Here is a 25,187-nt window from a genome sequence, read left to right on the forward strand (position 1 = left end):
TATATTTCGAATCAGATTGTTTTGGGAGGGCTGAAGCTGAGATGTTGTAGAACCAAGAGAGGTGCAAGCATATACAAAGTGGCATTGCATGAAGGCTCTGGCAACTTGGCAAGAGTCTTGAGAGCACCTTTGTTGACAAAAGAGTAAATTCTGCTAAAACATCTTGTTCTTTTATTTACTTTTTATCACTTGATGCCGTCTTGTCTCCTTGTTGTTAAAGTTAGAGAGTAATAGAGACATATAGGATATTATTTGAAGTCTAAAATATTGGCTTCAGGATTAGAGATAAACTGCAAAGGGAGATTAAGAGCTAGGACCCCCAGGGTTCCTTGAGGGGCCTCCAAGGGGTTCAAAGTTAAATACCATTGCCTTGAGACGTGTGTGCGCCCCCCACCCCCACGGCCCACCCCGGCACCCCCACACCAAAGAGTTAACAGTAACACTGAGGATTTTACAGTGTAGATATTTGGTCCAAAAGTCAAAATCTAGTCAAAAAGGGACAGTGAGGAAAGGCGTATTCAATCATGTTCTAATCTATGACGTATGCATGTATGAATATTTGCCAGGGTGGGCTATAGCCAGTAGGAACCATGCAAGTTTGCCAGTTTCAGAAAGCTGTTTGAAAGTGCTAAGAATATCGACACGTTTCTCGTGGTGGGGGGGCTTCACACCGACATGAAGACCCCTCCTCCTCCTCCAACTCACTGACCAACGCGCATACGGACCGTGCTTCCTTTGATCAGTGGCTCAGGCAGAGGCTGAGCCGAATACCGCATGATCGGAACTCGGATGGTTTCTTAATCCACGCTTGTTTGATCGTCGTGAAGACTAGAGTACTAGACTTGCATTTTGAAAAGAAATCCGACAGGAAGTTACCCCGCACCGGATAACAGCTTGACGCTGTGCGCTGGGTAGTGTGTGTGCTGGTGTGTGTGTGTGAGTGTGTGGAGGCTGATCACATATCGCATTCCAACGTGAACGAAATGTAACCGAGCGGGCTACAGTGTTTCAAGTCGTCTCAACCGCACTGAAAGGATACATTACAATGTCCAATTTTAAGGACACAAACTCATGTCCTGATGGGTACCGGGCTTTGAATACAAGTGAACTTCAGGAGCTCCTGCAAGATGAGGATAAAATGGATCAAATTATTCGACTAAATGAAAAGGTAATTTTTTCCTATCTCCTTTCCACGAAGAAGCAAACTGACAATCAAATAAAGTGTTGCTTTGATCTTTCTCCCTTTCCAATTGAATGGAGTCATAACTGGCAGTGATCAAGCTCGGTTTTCTAACAGCTATTCGTTACATGAGTATTAGATGGCTCATGTACATGGCACATGATGTGCACGATCCGCTTTACAAAGCTCATCGAATGACTGCGTGTCTGAGGGCTGGATTCTTCTTTCGTTTTTTCAACCCCAAATTTGGAACATGTGTTAATGTCATATTTTCCACCAATAATTCACAAAATAATATGTTTTTGATTCACTGATGGACTGACGGACTATTGTTTTACCTCTCAATGCATGGAAGATGCCCCAACCCCCACCCAATGTATACACACATTTAATATGCCAACAAGCTATACGTTTCCTGTCTCTTATATCTACCCTTGCCGAGAACAATAAAGCTCATTGTAGATAGGAATGAGCATGGTCTTGTATTGTTTTTTCCCCTTCTCAGCCATTATTGACCATTATGATCACAGTTCACATATTTTTGGCGGAGTGTCTCATAAGCTATTAGGTTATAATATTTTCTCTGTTAAAGAGTAAACTGTGCTTATTATTCAGGGTGTGCCTCATTTCCTGGGTTCAGTTCTGACCAAGGCAAGGCATGACATTTGAAACCTACCTCTGATGAAGAATGTATTGGAAAGAAAGATGCTGCCTTGCCACAGTGGTCACCTATCATCAAGAGGTCATACAATTCTCCCTCAGGAGCTGGACAGAGTTACCCAGGATTCTAATAGGGTTCGGTGTGTATTCAGCCAGGGTGTGTACCATATAACTGTAATGAACTAGTAATATAATACCAATGGTTGGTAGAGAATAGAGATGGCCTACGACATGTACCCCGTCTGTCACGCATATTTTTCAGCAAACATCAGCGGAGTGCCTGCTGTGGCTCTCTCCCATTACCCCTTAGCTCACGCTGTTATGTCTGCTGGTGCTGGCTGTGGTGTGACTGACACTGCATAGTTGTGGTGGTTGGGCTCATTGTGTGACTGGCTCCATCGCCACTCTCACGAGCCAGCGGAGCACTGCTGCGCTTCATTAATGTTCTTGGGTCTCCGGGGGCAACGGTTTTAAGGGGATCATTTATGGGACAAAAAGATGAATGCCTGCTTTTTGCCTCACTAGCCACTGGTAAACCCCCCTCTGGCTTAACAAGAATGCTTGGAACAGGGGTTGTCCGCTACCTGCCTGTCTGAACTGTCACCCTCTGCTGATGTCACGGTATTTGACAAAAGCCTGGGATTTGCAAAGCCAGTGGACTGCACTGTTCCTCCTTTAACTGGAGACATTCAGTCACTCCCTGAGAACTGTAACTCACAACAAATAGTGTTGCAACAGAAGCTCTCACAGGGCCCTCTTAATTAGAGAGTCTCAAAAAGCAATTATTAACAATTCAGTTATAAAGCAGACACTCTTATCCAAACAAGTGCAAAATCTGAGTAAATGGCATGAACTTTAGTCAACAAATGGCAGGGTAAATAGTCTTGAGTGCAAAAAAGACAATTTAATGCTGCAAAGAATCCAGGATACCGGGTAAACATCAAACATATATCTACTATGTAAACATTCTTAGCATTTATGGTCAGAAACAAATAGAAAAAAAGAGCACCTTGGGAGGGCCAGGCGGTGTTGCCCACCCGGTTGCCCTGCAACCTTTGAAAGTCAGTCATAGCATATTGACATGGAATATGAAAATCACACCTGTGTGAACTGAGTGGTGCAACTCCGTGTGGGGGTCCCTGGAACTTTCAGACCCACAGGAACGCGCTCACTCCGCCCAGGGTGGCGGGCCGGTTCCGGCGAGCTGCCCTGCAGCCGAAACGGTTGAGAAATGACAGAGCTACTGTGTGCTCAGTGGACTTGTGGTTAGAGTGTCCGCCCTGAGACTGGGAAGTCGGGGTTCAATCCCCGGCCGGGTCATACCAAAGACTCTAAAAACGGGACCCAGTGGGACCCAGTGCCTCTCTGCTTGACACTCAGCATCAAGGGTTGGATTGGGGGTAAGTCCCTGCGACATACTAGCGTCATGTCCAGGGGGTGTGTACATCAAGCTGCGTCACGCTACAGAAACAGGAGATAGGCTCCTGCCCTATAGGCCTCATGGCTCGGCAAGGCTACTTACTTACTACTGTGTGCAGTGTGTGGGGGTCCCCGGAACATCCCAGAATGCGCACCGGTTCCGGCGAGCCGCCCCGCGCCTGAAACGGTTGAGAAATGACAGTTACCGTGTGGGGGTCCCCAGGAGGTCCCTCTACTGTGTACTGTACTGTCACTGTAGGTACTGTACTGTCACACCCAAAATCATCATACGTGTGTGTGTGTGTGTGTGTGTTAGGCAGGCTGCTCGTACGGACCCAGGGACCCATGCAGGGACCCAGGGACACACATAGCACATGGAGTGGTGCAAATGTGACTGACACGTCACATATTCCCAGAGATAATGTGTACCAATTTGCATGAGTTTTGGAAAAACCTTTGTAGGACTAGTAGCAAAAACTATGTTTTGAAGAAAACTGATTTGTAGGACCTAAAATGTTAAGTGGGCTGTTATAGCGCCACCATGAGGCTGATTTGGGTTGGTGATTCTTCCTTGACCTACCGTACTACGAATGGTCATGCAAAGTTTCCCATCGAACGCTCAATCGGTGCAACATAGTTGCTCACAGATGAACGGACGGAAGTTCGGACAGACAGACAGATAGTCCCTGACCTTCGGATGTCTGGACTGGTAGAGACGACAACAAAACATATAATAACAAATAACCAACAAATAACTATGTAGCCTATCTAATCTAGTAAATCTACCTTGAAGGTGAGGTGGTGTTTGTTTTCAGACTGCGGCGGGAGTCGCATTATTCCGACGGCGTGTTGGTCCGACCCGCCAAAATTGTAACCCTGCCTAGCCTCGCGTAGCGTAGCCTCTCGTTCCTCAGTGTTAAATTCTGTTCTGCAATGTTCTGCCCCATATTTGCACACTGGGTCCTAGTTGGCTCGTCACCATTTCGGCCGTGAAGTCCACAATTGAGAGGGACCAGACTTAATCTGCCAGGGGCAATATGCATTGCAAAGGCAGATGAAGACTGGCTACGCGAGGCTAAACCCGGCCCCTAACCCTAACCGCACGTGAAGCCACGTTGTCTGACTAATGTGCCATCGGAATTACGAGCAGATCCCCATGACCAGTCAGTTCTGTAGGAGTTCAGTGTCTTAAATTGGTAGTTTAAAGTAGACGGCAGAAGTCTGAATCTACCTTTAAATTGTCAAAGGTATAACAAAAACACATATTTACTTTATTTCATGCCACCAATCATGCAGAACCACAGAAGAAAACAGTGTTGCAGCAATTCATTCACGGACAGACTTGCTGGAACAGGACTCCAAATCCAAAGTGTTCCCAGAGTGTCATTTGTCTGCGACCATAAATACTGTCAACTCTGCTTTACAGTCAGTGCATCAAAAATACAAGCGCTGGGCCCCAGAGGGCGACTAAAAGGCTTTGTTTTATAAACGGGCTGGACCAGTCAAAGCAGGAAATGGAGCATCTGTTTCAATTCCTGTTTAGGAAAGAAACAGTGTGGATAATTGGGGATATGGGCTGGAATGAGATGCGTTATACTGTTTATAGTCACAGGAAATTGTGAGAGAACAGCAGATCTGTAGTAGCCTATCTGCATGGCATGCACACATGCTTCTTTTGCTTTGGGTCTGCATTCCGCAAATTCTTCTGAATCTTGGATGATGAATGCCCCACAAACATCCATTAGATGAGCCAAAAGTGTGCAAGGAATACACAATGCAACACTTGTGGCTGAGTGCTTGGAAATCATCCTTGGCTCTAATCTAGAGGGAATTACTTTTAAGAGAAAAAAAAGCGGTGATGAACATTTTGTGGATTAAGGAATGCTGAGGTGATGGTCTCTTCACATGAGGTTGGTTTATTTGTTTGCTGAATTGCAGAACCTCACAATGTATCATCAAGTTGCTCTTGAAACAACTAGACTTTATCGTCTGCTGTGATGCAGTGATGTAGTCGTGTTAGTAAGGCGTAATGCAGGATAATGAATGATAATACTAATACTTAGATTATATAGTATAGCACAAAACAAAATTAACAAAGTTATACATTTCTATAGTTATACATAAAATAATATAAGAAATAAATAAAGTTATTGGTTTACTCATTGAACTTGAATATATTCTATTCTTGTGACCGGAGATTGTGATATCACATTGAAAGAAGATATTTTCTTAAATTACTTGACTTCTAAACATAGGACCGCATAGTTAATTATGTAGTATCAATTTCAGCTCCCACGATTGACAGTAAGCTGAAATTAATTGCAGTACATCAATATGCATGGCATCAAGTGCTTTAGAGGTGGCTGTATGAAATCAATCACTCTCATTTACATTCTTTGGGTTTTCACACTGAGCACTGTGACCAGCCACAGCTGCTCTCTGTGTTGGCTGTGTGAAGCTTGTTCATCTCTGCACACATCCGCTGCCTGATACATGTGATTAAGCATGTGCCTACAGAAGGGAACTAAGCCGGCTGCTTGCTCACGCCTCATATAGGAGAAGAGTAGTTTGGCGCTTCAGCTTCTGATCAGGGAGGGCACCTCCAGCTAAACTGCTAAAGAACGGAAAGACCCACCAATAGAGAGGCCAAAGCTAACATACAGGGAGTTATTGTTTTTGAATAGACATGAGCATTGTCATATACCGATATATAATATTTCAAGCCAGTTACAAACCAGATGGTGTCATAGCACATAACTGTGCAAGCGTTCCTTAAGGGGGTTTTCAGCACCTGAAATGTGATAATAAATAAAATCCAGTATGAGCCCCTGAAGACTATGGCAGGTGCAGCTCATGGTCCTCTTGCCACACAGACATAATATACACCAGGCCACTGTTTGATCCTTATTTACACATTTACAGCAGTGTGATGTATAAAGACACGGGCTATGATTGCACAAGGATTGCCGAGATAGAATTGCTTGTCGCAAGGGACTAAACACAACAAATATACTGTATACCACAATGGTATATTGTAGTTGTGTTGTCCATCAAGTATGGGAAACAACAACCTGTGACACCCCCTCACATGAGTGTGTGCACTGAATGATAATATTATTATCATATTATCTAGATATGAACATGCTATACAGTACCAGTAAGACGCCCTGAGGGCGAGAAGCGACCTCGCCCTAAACTAGGGAGAGGTCGTGTGCACGCATCCGCCTGGGTGACGGCAGACGGCTGGGCGAGCGCTTGCGCTTTGGCATGGGGGGGTCAGCTCAATCTATGGAATAAATTCTGTACTGGCCATATATGGAGCGTGTCTTGAGTGTACAGGGTTTGATGAGGTCAGATCAACATATGGGAAGTCAGAACAGGTCAGTTCCAGATCTAAGGCAGCGGCGACAGTGTCTTGAGTGTACAGGGTTTGATGAGGGCCCAGGTAGGGCTACGGTTTTGGGCCTGTTGAAAACTAGTTTTCGCTGACTCCTGGGCACGGCTGCACAAATAACTTTGGGGCGGGCCCGTCTAGAGTTTGAATGGACAGGTATCAGTCAAAAGGGAGACATCGAAGAGGAAGGACGAGGACATGATTGTAAAGTTTAGTAGTAGGAAGTAAGCGTTTGAAGTCCGGTTGGAGGAATTCTAAATAAAAGCAACATTGACTTGTAATATGCTCAGATTCACAGTTGCTACACTTAAAATCAAGAGTGAATAATCATATTGTAAATCGGATCACTATTGAGATATTTTATAAGAATCAGGGGTAATGCATTTTTGTCCATATCGTGCAGCCCTAGTGTCCGCTCCCCTCCGGTCTAACCAACTAGACTCTAGAGTAGACCATACATGGGCAACATGCGGCCCTCACCTTCACTTAATGTGTCCCTCAGGTTAATTTATTTCAGCTGTTACAATATTCCAAACATGCAAACATGACCCGCTTTAATTACTTCAGTCCATCTGCATTTAGTTCATAAAGTTAACATAACATATAACTAAATGCATAAATAAAAAGGTTGCTTTTCAGTATTCCAATTCAAAAATAGCAAAACAATTATTCAGGATTTCAATTCAAATCTACAAGCTCAAAACGTGTCGCACGGCGACGCGTTTTGAGCTTGTAGATCGGCTATTTTTGCTATGACAGTAACATGCAATGGGGACCCCTCTAGAGTGAGTGTGGAACTATAGTGGCCCTCTCCATCGTCAAAGTTGCCCACCCCTGCTCTAGACTATGTATTTTTCCTGAAATGCAATAACCAAACCTGTTCATTGACACTAACTCATTGAGACAAATTATGTAATCACAGTAGGTAATTAACAAATCAGGACTGTCATTTTAGCCATAATTGTGCTGGCTTAATGATAGATTTGCTAGTAACTACATTTCCCCCCAGCTTTAAGCCTTTAGTACCTCTACCCAGTTGTAGCCAGCTAACATTACATCACCCGGTGAACAATGATGAATGAGGTGCTGGTGTGAGAGTGCAGAACTCTTGCATTGATTTGATATTCAATATGATATACATTGACTTTGATCTAATGTAAGTATGGAACAGCATAAATATTTCATGATGCATAGAGGGTTGTTGAGATTTGCAACGCCGTTCCATGCCCAATGCCCATGCTAAATTTGTAATTGACTTTTATGCTACATTGCCAGTTGATGGATGAGGCACTGGTGTGAGAGTGCAGAGCTCTTGCATTGATTTGATATGATGTACATTGACTTTGATCAAATGTAAGTATGCAACGGCATAAATATTTCAGATAAACGTATGCCGTTAATGAAGTTCCATGCTAAATTTGTAATTTACTTTTGATGTTACATAGAGTAAAACTAATTGCAGTCGGTGCACTGAAAATATCTTGAGGCCTTGAGGGGTGTCGTTGACAGGTCTTTGTAACCAGCCGATGGTACAAGAAATGCAAGCCCCTGGCTCAAAATATATGCATGGCTGTACGCTCTAATCTCTGTCTACCATGGATTTATCTCTGCATTTATTTATTACAAATCTTCACCCGTCCTGTGCTGTCGCCCTGTGCTTATAGATCGTTTCTTTGTCAAAGGAAGTCAAAGGAAAAGGGTACAGTGGCTGTTTCAAAGTTGATGTAGATTTTTGTTTGGTATTCACTATTTTGTCTGATTGCCACACTGTTGCCATAGTGCTAAAGCCCGTACATGCTGCCATACATATTGTCTGACAATACCAAATATTTGAAATTTACCGCACATGGTAGTGAGTCTTTGTGAGCCATAACATCAGTTCTTTTAAAAATAACTTCATATTCAAAAATCCCTTGCCTTCCAAGGCAGCACTAAACTGGATCAGGCCTAGATTAAATCCTCCCAATCCGCTCTCTGGCGGGATGTTAAGGACAGGCTACATAGTTGATTGTATTTAGGACTTGCAATATAATTCCATTGATATGCATGGTTTGCCTTTTCTTTGATATTCTGTTACACAATTTCGCAGAGCAATATTTGAATAATCCTACAGGGTAGACAAAGAACAGTTCATTTCACATACTGCACATCACTAACTGATATAACTTTCCTCATCAATTGATAAGCCATAGCTGTATAGGCTGTAGCTATCCAAAGATAGATGCAGAATTTGAACATAAATGATGTGCATAGTGAGAAATCCCAAATATTGACTATGGAAATTGTGCTACATGCATGCTAATCCTTTGGTATTTAACACATTCAAACGGGTAAAACATCTGTGTCATTTTAGATTTTAGATATATATAGCACAGCACATTGGTTGGCTACTCAAAAATAGCAGATCAACAAGTGCATAGCTATGAGCTTGTAGATCTGCTATTTTCTTGAGAAACCTTGACATTTGTGCCAATCTTTGAATAATGAATATTATATATATTTTCATAAAACAAAACATTTTAACTCAAAACTTTGCTTCTGGGGGTCCCTGGAACAAAGTCCTTTGAGATGTGGGTCGGTGGCCAAATACATGTCATTTTGGGGGTCCTAGACATGATAATTTTGAGAACAGCTCACTGATATAGCAGTAACAGAACAGTGGTTCGGCTGGTTTCAGGCCGAGACCCAAATGAGAGATTAGATGTTTGCATATCACTAGTGAAAATAGCAGATAGCAGAAGTGTACCACGTTACGAGCTTGTAGATTGGATATTTTGGGAAAAAGAAAATAGGATTTACTCGAGTCGTGACCCATACAAATCGGTCTGTGACCCACGAATGGGTCCCGACACAAAGTTTGGGAAACAATGACATTTGTAGAATGGACCTCAGGTATTAATGTGTTAATTTGCTACAGTGTGTACTGACTGAGCTGTACATTATAGCCATTGTTCTGTGTATGTGTTCAGTTTAAGGACCTGCAGGTGGACAGAGAGATGCTGCTCTCCTCCAACCGGAGCGTGGCCGAGGACAGTCTGGCCTGGCAACCCCGTCTTAACAATGGCAAACTCCAGCTGGCTGAGAAATACAAGGAGCTGTCCAACCTGACCACAGCCTGCTGGGAAAAGCACCGTAAACTTGGTGAGTTTGAGATGTGGCTGGTGCTTCTATTAGCATGAAGGATAACAGGGAAGAACGCGGTCGAGATGGGATTCGGGAGGACTGCTTGGCAGGGTCAATAATTTGAGTGTATCTATGGTGGAATGGAAAATATGGCCATGCCAGTACATTTTAAGTCTGTTTCAGGCTCTTCTCTGAGCCATTTGTCTGGTGAAGGGGCTTCTTTAATATAATGATTTAAATACATAAATGCCATCCCTTTTTCCTGGACATATGGTTTTACAGCAATTTGTTCAGGGCCACGATTCACTGCTACAGACTTACGTATAAAAAAGAAAGAAATACATTTGGTGCTGATCGGTCCAGCAGTAGCTCTGACACACGCGCACACACGCACACACACACACACACACACACTGAGAGGCAAGTTGATATGTTATGGTATGGGAATAAGAGAAGAGAAACAAAGAAAATTACAACAAAATAACTTGAAAAGTCCAAAGGAGAAGTTGTGTTATAGCTACAAAAGCTTTAAATAATTACACAAGACAAGAGGAGAAGGGCCTTCTACGTACGAGAGAAAGGGCTGTTTTATACTCGCAAAGTATCAGTCTGTCATCGGTGTCAATGTAAAAAATGACACCTTTTCAAATGAAGTGTCAACATTTGTAGAAAACCTTTATTTTGAAGATACATAGTTTTTGTCACCCAACACGACAGAGACTATTAAACAGCCTTGAGATGATGAATCCAGTCTTCGCTAACTGAATTTGAGTTATAGAAATAGCTAATAATCACATGATTCGGCCGGGTATACTACATCAATTCTTCTTCTTAATTGCATCAGTTCATACCTAGAGATTCAAGAGATGTTATTATTTCATAGATGTACAAAAAACTACAAATACGTGCACTGTGAAATTGAATTCCATGCATATCAAAGCATGTAGAAGAGATTGAAAACCCCAGTGTTTAGCACCCTGCTCTCCTTACAGTCCATCTCCTCCCTTTCCTATGATGCCATCAGTCATACATTCATTGGAAGTAATTTACTCATAGTGCTCTGGCCTTCACAGCCATAAGAGAAATATTAAATATTTGTTGATGGAGCCTTGGCTCCACTCTATTCCCCTCTTCCTTCCTCTATGACATTGTGTACCCTACATCGAGTGGTGCTGCAAATCTGCCTTTCAAAGGCCTTTTGTCTGAGAGGGGGGGGGGGGGGGGGGGGGGGGGGGAGGACGACGACAAATACGAGTTTCACATGACTGTACAGAAAGGCTTCAGAGTGTCAAAGAGACAGACTTCTTCAACCGCTCAGTGTAAGCTCCAGTGTGGTCATGGGAACAGAGTGGGGTATATCAAATGCCAGTAGGGAGCTCGGAGTGGTTGTCATGGAATTTGAGTGGTGGGAAGGGGCCTTGTCTTTGCTTTTGCAAGTCATGCTTCTGACAGGGGCTATATGTGGGGAAGCTTTGAGCAGAGGGAATATATAAAATATATAGTTTTATATTGTTCTTATTTAAACTCTTGTGCCTCATGGCTGAACTGTTGAAAGTCTTGAAATGGTTGTCATACCGTAAGCAATGCAGGTGATACAAGGTCTCCAAACTCCTTTATGCTTTTTTGGAGGGAGGGAGGCCTGTGCTCCTTGCACCAATTACAGAGTGTAAACTTTATGGATCAGACACAACACAAAGTTGAATCTGTTCTGACCTCCCCGGTGATGTGGTATGTGTTTGAATGAGTGCACACTCCTCAGACAGCTTCAGCTGCTTCCCAATGATGGAAGGTGGGTGGAATGTTAAACTTCCTGTCAACACACACGCGCGCACACACACACATGGTACCAGCAACGCCAACATAGCAGGATGGGTGGGGGGCCTTCCTTCCTCTGTAAAACATCTGATTCTCGTTTGAGGCTGCAAGGGAGGACAAAACGTCAACGAGGAGGATTTCTTGAGGCGAGTAATTGTGGCAGAGACAAAACTGTGTTCCGGGTAAGGGCAGACAGCTGTATTGTGTAATGCAGCCTGATGACAGCAGAGGAAATCTACTGAAGAGAAACGTGGAAATGTGCTCAAGTACGCCACTGTCCTCAGGTGGAACTACAACCTTGTAATGTGATCCTCTCTTCATTTTACAGTGCTAATTTCCCTGCTGCCAGCCAGCATTACAATCTAGAATTCTTCACACAACATATTTTCCCTTCACACTGTTGCTAATTAATGCCACTGACTCTAAAGGCTTAGAGATTCATAATAAACCTTCATATGCTCATTAGTGTGTACACGTTAATACACAGAAACACTAATGCTTATTTTATACTCTGTCGTACGATGGTGTCACCCACCAAAACTAGCACATGTACAAGCTCGTAGATCGGCTATTTTCTACGCATGTCACCATCATACAATGAAATATAAATCAGCAGTCAGTTAACAGTCCAGTCCTAAGACACTGGACAGCCAGTCCTACACAGTAAGACTGTTGTATATAGACACATATAACCGTCAACCGCAGAACAACAGACAATAGTTGCGAACAGCCACTCGCATGATCAGGCCAACAGAAATGAATCTACAATGGTTAGGCTTGTCTTACCAATGTCCTGTCACAAATGTATTTTTCTTTTTGGGAGTGGTTATCAAAGCTGGATTAAGTCTTTACTGGAAACACCCTCATACCGGATTTAACAGGGGGAATGGTGCGTGTTTACTAAAGCTTTGATGAAGAATCCCACCAAGTCTAATGTAACAAGTTCCAGCCAGACAAAAGGAAGCCATTGCCTCTTTAGCTGTAGGACAAACACAACCATGAGCTCTAAGCAAGCCCAATGTAATGCTATTGTATTCACATGTGAATGACACTGGTGTCATTTCACTGACAGTCATTAATTAAGTGGTTGAAGGAAAGTGTCCGTGACATAGAATTTTCCCTCTGGGGATTAATAAAGCAGCAGCACCATCATCATCATCATCATCATCAACACTTTTGTGGATTAGAACAATCTACGTTTGTAGATTTCTACATGGCCCTATTCTGGATGCACAACACTGTTTTCCCACTGAAACTAGGGTAAATCATCTTTCTTTGGTCTTTTTAGAAGCTAATCAAGCTATGCAGTACAGTAGTAAATAATACAGCTTCATCTGAAATTCCATGTACGCCAGTGCAACCTATCCAATGAACAGGATCTATAAAGGAGAGAGGGTTAATTAGGGCAGTTAACAAAGAGCAGGTGCAGCTTGCTGCTGTCCCACTGGGACAGCCCTGCCTCTCACTCTCTCCCGACCGACAATCAGAAGTTAAATGTGATGTCCACTGGACCACACGTTAAGAGGAAAGGTGATGTGCTGAATTTGACACACAGTTGAGTTAAAGCAATGCATAAAATGCAGTTTTCTTTTGACCAGTGGTTCTCTTCTCAACCTTTTTGAGCACTGGACCACAAGCATGTGTGTGTGTGCGTGTGCGTGTGCGTGTGCGTGTGCGTGTGCGCGTGCGCGTGCGTTGAGAAATTTATAACCTTGTTGTTTATGTAGGACTACGACTGGTTGACAACTGCTTTTGCCTGAACCTCAAACCGCAATATCTCCCTGCCTGTCTTAGCTCCATTTTAGAAATGTCCTTTCCCGGGAAATCCCGCGCATGAGACCCGGGTTCCAACTTCCAATCCTGGGGAGCCAAGGACATAAATCATATTAGATTATAGATTTAATGCTAAATTGTCTACAACTAGCCTCTGTTTGGTGAACGTTAAGGCATTTACAGTAAAAGCACCCCACCACTTCCTAATTTTCCTTTTACCATCCTGGTCCATGAAGGGTTAAGTGCATGATCTCCTTCCTCAGGATGCCAGGGAATGTTGCTTAGGGCCACGTGCTGCTTCCTCCCTCGCCTCTTTTAACTTCAAGTACCTCCTCTCTTGCTCATCTCCTGAACCTATAGTGGTTTTCAACCCATTTCATATCAAGGCCCATTATTGTCTCCACCAGCCGAAGGCATGGGGAGAGTATGTTTTGCACTCCGTGTGAGTGTCTGTGAGTGTGTGTGTGTGTGTGTGTGTGTGTGTGTGTGTGTGTGTGTCCGTCCGTGTACACTACAGGTAATCTCCGGCACCGTTGGTCATTCCCACTATGCCGAGGAAGAAATGCCACTTGAAAATTTACACATCAGCCTCATGGTGGCGCCATAACTGGCCCATTCGTGTTTTTACCTATGACATGTGTAGTGTTGCATGGAGAATATAGGTTGCTAACTTCAGGAAAGAGATATGGTGTACCAGCATACACAATAAGGTCAGACTAAAGAGGTCCTTTGTCCACCAGTCGACCTTGAGGCTTAATCAGGGGTTGTAGTAGCCACGGGGTAATCTAAGCGGCGGATATTGCTCTTGTCTTCATGTCTTTATGTATGTAAATTGTCTTGTTCTTTGTGTTATGTCAAATGTGTGTATGTGTTCTGCATACTTGGCTGCTGGGTCGCATGACAAATTTATATATAGATATTATATATATATCAACTCCACCGATCTGTGTAAAACTGTGTATGCACACTCCCTAGGGGCAAAAGAAAAAGCTTTGACCTGCGACCCACTCAGTTCACACGGGTGTGATTTTTTTCCTTAACTTCTGACATTTAGGAGAATGATAAAGAAGTATTTGAATAATCAATCTACACAGTCTTTAAGCTCTCCTGTGAAGTGTGCAGCCATGGGATGACCATTTAATTGTTGCACTCTGCAAAGCCCTATTTAGTATCTGCACTATGTGTGAGTGTAATCGGCACCAGATAGGTATAGCCCGGCACGCCGCACACCAAACAGCTTTTCTTCGTTTGAGGTTGAGTTGGTGCCATTTGGGGAATAATTAAGATATAACTCTGAGTACACTGCAACTGCATCCATATGTTTGTTTTGTTTCATTGCTAACTGGCTCCCTGCAGCAGGCATGCGATCAATCAACACCACTGATATCTAGCAGCCTTTTGACAAGAAGTAAGGTCACTGGCAGTTCAGACAGATAAATCTATTTCTGCAGTAGGCTGGGGTAGAAGATGATATTTTATGGTGTTAAATAAGTTGGGCAGAAATGCCTCAGGACTTCTGACTCCTGTGAGAGTGTCCTTGAACAAGCGACTGAAGCCCTAAGCCTAACGGCTCCCGATGAGCAGGTTGGCAGCTGTGATACACTGTGAAGCGCGTTGGTTTAAAGGCGCTATAGAAATGCAGACAATTTAACATTTACGAGACAAAAACAACAACGTAGGCATGACCCTTAATAAGTGATTATTCAGCTTATGTGCAATTGAACATGAATTGAGTTTGACCCCAATCACAGTCACGATAATAAACTAAATGTCAAGCAATGTACTTGTGTGCCACTGTCGGTGTGAGCTTCTACTGTATACTGTACCACTTCATGGCTGTAGACATGTCTAGTTGCCTACAGCAGCCTGGAAACCTGACGAGTCTGTCATTTGCTTGGCATTGCCAGGCTATGCCTACAATGACTTTGACAGCAAGACAGGTTCAACGTAGGGTTTAAGGCACCATAATAAATCAACATTAATGCACCATAATAAATCAACATAACACGGCTTCAATGCAGGTAGTAGAGGGACCTATTACATAGATTAGCATCAAGGTTTGTCATCAGCCTAGCATCTGTAGAATGGATCTGTCTTATCCTGTACCCCAGGGTGCCCTTGGCCATTCTGCAAGTTGAGATGAGCTGTTGGCGCACACACTTTTGTTGGTTTACTTTGCGAGAAGAAAAGGTTTTCAAAAGTTGAATACAATTACAGCGCAGAATTTACAGCACCTCACAGTTTCAGTAAAGTACCACCCAATACTGGTACTGTGCTAAAGACATAGCATCCGCATTTTCTGTCACGAGAATGTCACAAGGCTAGAATTATACTCTAAATCAAAAGTACAAGTGCATGCATTTTACAACGGTCTAATCCGAATCCAATAGCTATTCCTGACCTTAAAATATTTATTATAGTGCCTCAGGAGGTGGAGGGGCCGCTTGGGAATGGGAATGTTCCCGGTTCGATCCTCATGGTTAGTGCCAAAGTGACCTTGAGAACGACACTGAACCCCTAACTGCTCCCGAGGAGCAGGTTGATGCCCTGTATGGTTTCCTCTGCCGTCGGTGTGTAATTGGTGAATGCAATGCATATTACTTTGCTTAAAGGTGCTATATTACGACGGCTAAATTGATTTGAGATCCCTTTGATATACGCGTACAGTACCTGTATGTTACTCTAGTCTACTCCATAGCACCATTCACCGCGTCAGTGATAGTACTAGATTGCATTAGCATCCCCCTCTTAACGCGCACACACACACTCACACTTTGCTCCAACCCCCAAAGATGTAGGTCACACACAGCTGCTCTAGGAGTATTTGTTTGCCTGGCTGTCACCTCCTATTACACCCCCATCTCCAACAGCTGCGATGTGGGGCTGCGCACAAGACCATTCTCTCACGCATGCTTGGTCCTTAGTCTAGCCCGATTACTCGACAGTCAAACGTGGAGTGCTATATTATTAATATGGGTGTGGAGGAACATGTAGGTGCATCTTTGAATATTAGTTGTGCTCCAACAGTGCGTTGCCATTTACGGTAGATTCAGTTTTGCATTAAGACCAAGTCGGGACACTGTATGTATTGTAAAACTAACAACATTCTTCTATTACCCACTTTCAACCATGTATTGGACATGTTATTATAGGTGAAAACATTTAGAAAAACAATTTCAAAAACAGTGAAAATAGCAGACCTTACAAGCTTGGTGGGCAGCAGCATGTGAGAAACATCAACCATTTTGTCATCATCGGATATCCCCCCCCCCCCCCCCGCCACTGTGACCTCTATTCGAACCTTACCCCTGGCAAAGTTCAGCCAGGGGACTAGATCACAGCAGGGCACGTTGACCGCTTTACTTGAGGGGACAGGGGACCCGTTCTAGTCAGCTGGGCTGATCTAATACATTATGACTGCCTTCTTTCCTGGAAAGTGAAAGATGCTCAGTGTTCGTGTGAGACACAAAAACAGAGCATCATCACAGAGCATCAGACAAAGTAACAGAGTGCCTGTGTCAACAATATAATCAAATCTAGATGTGGCACATCTTGAATAAAAGAAAATGTTGGTACTGAGGTGGGCATAAATAAGTAATTGAAATGTGTGTATGTGCATTGGGGTGTAAGTCTCAGGGATCGGGCATCTAAGACAAGCCCCTGAGGTTTCTCTTCACCAGTGAAGTGAAAAAGAGCCCTGAAATATAAGCTGATGAGTCTTACGCTTGATGGATATATTTATATGCCATGCTGTTTTCCCTCCATTTTGATCCTAGTTATACCATGCAAATATGTTGGTTACTTGTCCACATGTTATTTGACCTCAAACGCTAAGAATGTTATTTGGACAGATGCTATAGGTTTGACGTTTACCTGATTTCCTAGTTTCTTTGAAGAACTTAATTGTTTTTCACTATTTACACTTGCCAAGTGTTTTTGTGCTATTTGCACTATTTAAATGCCTAAAAACAAAGCAAGACAGCATGAGCAGTGAGCTCCTCCCCACTGGGGATGTGTTAGTGAGGAGTCTGAGGACGTGAACCAAAACTCTGTTACTGCATGCATTCCCTTTCAGCAAAACTGAAGTCATGAATAACTCCCCTCCACTCATTTGTAAATCAGAGATGTTTCTTTTGTACTTTTCAGAGGCCCATGTCCAGAAGCACAGCCTGCAGACCGCCCAGAACCTTCTCCAAGAAGAGGTGGGACATGCCGAGGAGCATTCTGAGGTAACAAGACAAAACAAAACATAATAAGACAAATGGTCCTGCTGTAAAACAAACAAGCTCTTTTTCAGCTGTGTTGTGAGAGAGCTTGACAACAAAATGCACCATCCCTGACCCCCCAACCCCCCTCCCCAGTCACACACACACACACACACACACACACACACAGACACACACACACACACACACACGCGCACACACATTGCTGTGACGGAGGTAAGTACATCCATGCAGTAAACAACAGTTCCTCCACCACTCGTGGCTCCAAATCAATTACTCCACGACTAGAAATCAATGAAAGCCTGCAGTTCACCGATAGGTCGGGCAGCTTTTTTCATAAACCTGCCTGTGCTGAATCACTGTCCTGTCTGTGTGAAGTGCTCAGGAAACGCCTGTCCATATTAGAGCAACTGTGGGTGCAACATACACAAAGCTTGTGTTTCTTGCTGTCTACCTTGTTAGTGAAGTCATGGGTTTGGTGTGATTTCAGTACTACTCTTTGTTGATCTAGAACAGGTGTGGCCAATCATGTGTTTAAGATCAAACCGGTTGACCAATCCAGTTAAAAAATGCAGGCAAAAACATTCATTCATTCATTCTTCCACCATCCAATCACACACAGATTTTGTTTGTTCAGGATTTCAGGGCATACATTAAAAATGACGTACATACATTTTATGTGACGCACCCATATAGGACATAAGACAATAATATATTGACATACAAATGCTATTACTGTACAGGATAATAGGTAACTCCAACGTATTGTATCAGAGGAATGACTTAGTGCAATTGAACACACAAATGTCTGTGGCAGCATATGATGTTAATATGTTACTATACTATTTTTCAACCACAGCCAACAAGATGAGGCAGCTTTAGAATGGGTTTGGGAAGAAATGAGAAGAAGGTAGAATGAGCGTAATATTTTTCATCATGTCGAATGGAAAATGTATTTGTCTCCCAAGTAACAACTGTACAGTGATGGTGAAGAAAGGGAACTTGGAAAGACACTTTCTAACAAACCACAAATGATTTGACTAGCCTAGACTTTTCCAGCTGTCAGTAAACTGAGAAAATTAAGAAAGAAACAAAAAAAGGAATAAAATATGTACTGGATGAAGCTGTTTGATGTGCATTGCACTTTCCTTTTATCTACCAATTTTATTTAAAATGTGACTACAACATGTATGGAGAAATGCATTATGCACACCAAACAGTAATAACAAAAAATGGGACCTTTAAAATATTCATGATAGTTTTCTTGCTCATGTTGTATGGGTGATTGCATTCTCGGTTATCAAGATGTAATGTGTACAACACAAAAATAATCTAATATATTACAGTATTATTGAATTTCTGAGGCAAAGAGAGTCCAAACAATAGCTGCTATTCAGTGTTAATTCAGTATAAAAGGGCTCTGCAGAAACCTAGTGTGATGTCCATTTTCATCACCACACAACTTATGTTGATAAGACGAAGGCTGTGGATGTCATCCATGAGTTCAAATTTCAAATCAACAAAACTTGTCAGCACAGCGTTCCTGAAGTTTCTTGTGTTTGGCAAGAATGTGAATATCAAAAGAGTAAAGGGTCTTTATTGTGGGTTTCTCCCCAATTTTGTTATTCTGCCAATTCCTCATGAACAACGCACTATACACAGTTCCTATTATTGCCAACCACCACTGATGGCCTGGTATGGGTATAGAGCTGTCACATGCCTACTCTGATGATGGAGTGACTGACCACTTTACTTCTTTTTGAATATCTCTCCCAGTTCGGTTACCTGCTGACAGGCACCTTAAATTGGCACGTAACCGATTTGCACCCAAATAATAATTATTATTGATTAATTAGTGTTTGGTGTTTTTTTTTACATGTTGTCTGTGTCTCTGTGACATCATAAACTTGAATCTTAGTTCTTCCTGGACTACAATGGGCTACATCAGTGGTTACCAAACTTTTAAGCTCGAGACCCTAAAGAGAAATATGATGTCTGCCCGGGACCCAAACTAGTGAAAATTGCAGATCTACAAGCTCGCAACACGGCGCAAAGCTTTTCACTAGTTTGGGTCCCGGGGAGAATATTTTCACTACTTCTTAATTATTATTCTTTTTTATTAATGACATTTCTTAGATTTGTTTGTTGGTTTGTTTTAACATTTATATAAAATATATATATATTTTTTAATCATTTGAAATATATACTATTATATTTCTTTTTATAAAAGAAATGGGACTTTTACTGGAGTTGTGGCCCATAAAAATTGGTCTGTGACTCACAAATGGGTCCCGACCCACAGTTTGGGAGACGGTGGGCTACACAGCCTGTGTATTCTGTAGTTGTCTCCACCAGGCCGAAGGCATGGGGGGAGAGTATGTTTTGCACTCCGTCCGTCCGTCCGTCCGTCCGTGTGTGTGTGTGTGTCCGTCCGTCCGTCCGTCCGTCCGTGTGTCCGTGAGCAGCTAATCTCGGCCACCGTTAACCTGGTCGATGCCAAATTTTGCACACACACTCCCTGGATGCCAACGATGAACCTCTGCCCCAAAATTTCCAGAACGGCCTGTTATAGCGCCACCAGCGCTTTGTGCAAAACAAGTTTTTGCACAGTACACCTACAGATTTTGTCCAAACATCGCGCAAATTGGTACACAGTCTCTCTAGAGCCATTCAACGAAACGGGTCTTTCAGATTTCTCAGACTCCATCCTGATTGGTTAAGATTGGCTTCCAAAGTTCACAGGAGTGCTCAGTTTCAAACAAAATGCTGCAAATCATGAACACATCGCGTGATTTCCGTGAAATTGTGCACGCACATTCCCACTAGGCCGAGGAAGAAATGCCACATGAACAATTTCAACTCAGCCTCAAAGTGGCGCTATAACTGGCCGAAAAGTGTTTCTACCTCTAATTTACTTTTGTTGCCCTTTTATCCAACCACCAGATGAAGGCAAGCTGCAATGTCCTACATTCCTATCCTGGTGGAGACCTGTGCCCAGAAGGGCACTTTTTCTAGTTCCATTCTGTAGTCCCTCCAACTGATGCTATTAACAAAGCTCTCTAAAAGGTGTCAATTACCTTTAGGCTATCCGCACCTCCACAGTGAAGGGCACTGTGACGCTCCCACAATAACATTAGAAGATGTAAACACCAACTAATGGCACTACATATTTGCATACACAATACGGCTATTTACTTTATACTGGTTAAAACAAATGTATTAATGAACTGACATACTAAACAAAACTGCTACCTAAAACTAAAGCTACAGGAAACAGTAGTCCAAACAGTAGTCCAGGAAGAACTGAGATTCAAGTCTGTGATGTCACAGGCCTTGAAATAAGGAAACAAAAAAACAAAACAAACATGCAGCACACAATACACATTGGGCTCAATGGGCTGTATTTTGTGTGTCTTAAGTACCAGGTCTTATTCCCTAACTTGAGTAAACTAAAGACCTGGAGGCGTGATCAATGCCATTTGGCTATTCTGAGTGGCCAAAGAGCATTGATCCAGGTCTTTAGTTTACTCAAGTTAGGGATCTCCCAGGTGGTGGGTGAAAACTTTACCCTTGCGCTACCCGGATGCACCTTTATCCATCTTTGAATCATTCAGGGGAAGGATACACAAACTCAGGCTGGCTCGCATGTAACACGACAGGAGGCTTAAGTCATTGCTTTATCTTTCACAACCGGCTTTGTGAAAACAAATAGTTGAGGAAAAACGTGGTTGATCACCTCTGATCTGCTCTAGAGATACTCTTTGATCCTGGTCAATTTGAATATAATTCATAGCCCCTAGGGAGGCTTAAAATAAATAAATTAATACAAAGATATTAGCTGCATTTCTTTCTACCATTGTATAATAGAGTTATAATTCCCAACCACAGCCCAACCACTTCCATCTCTGGATTTAAGCTTATGTCTTATTCCCAAGGCTATAGCCAGTGCATGAAACTCAGCTGCAGTCACGGTGCTGCCTGCAGAGGCTGTTTGAAGCATTTTTTCCTTTCCTGTTACCAAGTTAAATGAGGTCTCTTTTGTGCTTAGTGACAGATTTACTGTTAAGGTCTCATATCCCTAGAGGCACACGTGACACTGCTTGTCAAGGATCAAATCCCGCCAGCCTGTGATATCATACCCCACTTTCAGATTTCCATCTCTCCATGTCAGTGCAGAAAACCCTACTTTATTTTAAGGCTTAAGGGTGTCTACTGTCTAGACTTTGCGAGATGGAGCCCACCCCACCTCCCTGCTGTCAAATACATAACGGAACTCACAGAATTGCGATCAAATCTGTTGCATTATATGAACCTTTCCGTGCCACACAAAATGTACACAGTGAAAAGGATGCAAGTCTAGAATTGCACCTAAGGTCACAGATAAACAATATAAGCCTTTGTCAAAAGCCTCTTCATGAAGTTTGTTTGATCTAATTCCCATGAGTTGGAGCTTGTTTGGTTGGTTGTCCTGCCTTCTGTTCTGATATATGTTTATTTGTCTACTCTGCTTTGACAGGAGCTGCTGGAGAAATTCATGGATGGGAACGTGAGCCTGGAGCAGTTCCTGGACTCATTTCAAAGCTCCAGAAAGGCCTACCACATCCGCCGGGCTCAAGTCGAGAAGGTCCAGGAGCTCAGCCAGGCCAAGCGGCAGCAATGCAAAGTTAAGAAAGCAGAAGAGCAGAAGGACAACAAAGTTCACGAGACAAAGAAAGACACAGAGCCGCACCAGGAATTCCTGCAGCGGCCCAATGGATTCATAGCCCAGGGGCCACTTCGAGTCTTTCAGCTTCGCTATGGCCTCACACCGGCCATCCTACTGCCGCTCTCTCCCCCTGCCTCTGCCCCGAGCCATCAAAGAAGCATACCTGCCTCTAATTCACAGCCAGGACAAACTCACATCCTCAGCCCCAGCAACCAGCTTCCCGGACACGGACAGCCTGTCGGCCTCAGGGTCATAGGGCAGTTATCAGGTGGCTGGCCAGCCAATGGGCGGCCAGTGAGGTTGCAGCAGCTCTACAGGCCTAACCCCCAACAACCCGAGCCACCATACCGATAACTGGTGGAGGAGAAGAAGAATTAGCAGGCTGAGAGCGGTCTTCCAAGACATGGGACCCGATGGTGGCCCGGCAGACTTATGTGAGCAAAGACAGACCCGGAGACTTGCAGTCCTGGGGTGGAATCTTCAACATCTGTTTTTTATCCATGACATCCAAATGTTATCATGAGATATAAGTGAGTTAAATCCATGAAACTCCACATACATGGGGGAGAGAGAGAGAGAGAGAGAGAGAGAGGGGGGGGGGGCAGCGGATAAGAGACAGGAAGAATCAGGGCATGGATATTTTTAGTTGGATTTTGTTTTTATTTGAATGTTACACTGTCAGGTTGAAACAGGGTTGTGAAGCACATCTATGATGTAAAACTCTGTAGTATGTCAAAGAGGACTGCATTGTCCATTCATAGTCATACAGCATTGAACTGAGTTGGGGCTATGTGAGATGCCAAGCTAGTGTCATCAGGCTGAATGATGACATCAATAAAGTCCTAGTTATGGTGTTCATTAAAAACCCCAATGGCTTTTTCATACACCAAGAAAGGCATTGGTCTATGCGTGGAGCTAATCCTCAGCATATGCATGCCAATACTAGAGACTGCAGCAGAGAATTGAACAAATTATATTATTTAGACCATAATAGGTATTTATTAACTGTCAGATCTGTGCAGTGTTCACAGACATTGAAAAGGTTTAGCAAATACTGCGTTGCACATGACTCTTTATGTTCTTTAATTATTATTATTTCCTACACAATTTAGTCGTTATTATGGCATTTCCCCCCATGTGTATAGTCCCCCTCTCTGCCAACCACTACTGTTTGGTCTGGGTAGTGTGTAGACGTGTCTCCTCCAATACATGGATGTGGCCAGGCACTTTTCACCTGACAATGAGGAGTTTTGCAGAGAGGATTTAACGTGTGCAGAGAAACACGCTATTCCTCCCAGTTCCATCTCCCCGCTGAACAGGCACCCCGACCAACCTGTAGGATTCACTAGAGAACGCCCTTCCCTGCCGGCCTCCTACCCAATGAACACAGCCAATGGGCTATATGCACATAGAATAACACTTCCTACTTCCGGACAAGGTTAATTAAATAAGGTTAGGAAGTGAAGACCGCACGGTGGACTCCATGTTGTTCCCTGGAAGGAAAGGAACATGCGCAATTGAGACCAAGGAAGCTGAACGCGGAAGTGTTGGCTGCATATAGTCCATTGCGCATGTTTCTTTCCTTCCAGGGAGCAACATGGAGTCCACCATACAGTCTACGCTTCCTAACCTTATTTAATTAACCTTGGTTCCGGACCGCTTACCTACTTTCTTCACAGGTGTTACCGATGATACTAATTAAGGCTCTGTTCCATTTAGTGTGCAGTGGTTCTCAAACGTTTTAATTTCAAGGACATGGGTCCATTTGGTTCCATTTGTACACTCTCAGAGTTACACACCCGTATGGGGCCATTTGGAACCCAGTGAGCCAATATGCACAATAACATCACCCTGACTCTGTTTGACCAGAATGGAACAGAGCCTTCAATTAGTATCAGCGGTAACACCTGTGAAGGAAGTAGGGAAGGGGCCCAAGTTCTTTCCAAAATGGCATGTGTGCATAGAGCCCATTGTGTTCTTTGGAGAGCCCGGCCAAGCCAGAGGCATCATTGAGGAATCTAACAACAGTCTCGACGGTATTGGGAAGGAACTTTCCCCCGTGCCACCTTGAATGAATCTTTATATTCTGATACGAGTAGGTTTATGAAACACCACTATTTGCTTGAAATGCCTTCCAGAGAGATGTTTTTCCTTGTCAGGATATTTGTCAAAATTAGATTGCCTTCACTTATGAACACAGAAGAGCACCATAAACATTCTGCCATTAGTTTTTTCATAAATTATGTTGGAGCTACTATCATTGAGTGGTATATTTATTCATTTAAATCCTATTTGAAATGCCTGGCTTCAAAGTCTTGTTTATTCTGATAAATGAGCAGCTGCTTTTCCAAGGCGGCTTGTGTTTTTATTTCTCCCCCAAACCGGGAGAGGAGAGAGAGTGAATTTTAATCTCTGTGAGAACACCAGAATTTTGCAAGCCCAGTGTTGTGATTTCATATTGTAAGGAGGCCCCCTTTCCAATTTATTTTAGTCATTATCTACCCCTTCCTTTAGGGGAAAGCCTTGGATTTCAGTTTTCCGCTTGACTTTTTCTCCCATGACATACATTTTGTTCATAAATATGTCATGTAAGTGCATGTACAGTAGGGTAAAGGAGGGAAAACCATAACAAGATGCCTTCTGCATGCCAGGGCTTTAACCAAACATGCCACTTTGTTTCCACTCAGGTTTATTTGAAAAAATATAATACTGTGCGACTTTACTAGGCTGCACACTTTGCTCAGAGGTAAAGGTGAACCTGAGCTCATGGATCTGTCCCAGAGGACTCTGCTAGTGCATGCCAGAGAGACCATAAATAATGAGTTTTGCTGAAGTCGCATACTCAAACATTGTCTCTTCCCCATTGCCTCAATGTTGTTGTTGTTACACTGT

The 25,187-nt window shown here is 43.2% G+C and overlaps 2 protein-coding genes across 2 annotated transcripts in view; one reads left to right on the forward strand and one right to left on the reverse strand.

The window, feature by feature from the left end:
* The window catches only part of foxred1 (FAD-dependent oxidoreductase domain containing 1), a 45,912-nt gene that overhangs the window by 334 nt on the left and 20,391 nt on the right, over positions 1-25,187 (reverse strand). The gene's annotated exons all lie outside the window — the stretch shown is intronic.
* vps37d (VPS37D subunit of ESCRT-I) lies at positions 638-23,761 on the forward strand. The gene is made up of 4 exons (XM_083770447.1): positions 638-1,168; positions 9,623-9,794; positions 17,511-17,593; positions 22,107-23,761. The coding sequence occupies exons 1-4, from the start codon at positions 1,046-1,048 to the stop codon at positions 22,647-22,649; spliced, it is 921 nt and encodes a 306-aa protein (XP_083626573.1). The 5' UTR covers positions 638-1,045; the 3' UTR covers positions 22,650-23,761.

The sequence above is a fragment of the Protomyctophum parallelum genome, assembly GCF_964188405.1.
Source record: "Protomyctophum parallelum genome assembly, chromosome: 1".
NCBI lineage: Eukaryota > Metazoa > Chordata > Actinopteri > Myctophiformes > Myctophidae > Protomyctophum > Protomyctophum parallelum.

What these genes read in the sequence shown, in the direction of transcription:
- vps37d (XM_083770447.1), top strand. Translation starts at nt 1,046, where the DNA reads ATGTCCAATTTTAAGGACACAAACTCATGTCCTGATGGGTACCGGGCT. An exon ending in TTATTCGACTAAATGAAAAG is followed by an intron (nt 1,169 to 9,622) that starts GTAATTTTTTCC and finishes GTATGTGTTCAG; the next exon opens with TTTAAGGACCTGCAGGTGGA. An exon ending in GGAAAAGCACCGTAAACTTG is followed by an intron (nt 9,795 to 17,510) that starts GTGAGTTTGAGA and finishes TGTACTTTTCAG; the next exon opens with AGGCCCATGTCCAGAAGCAC.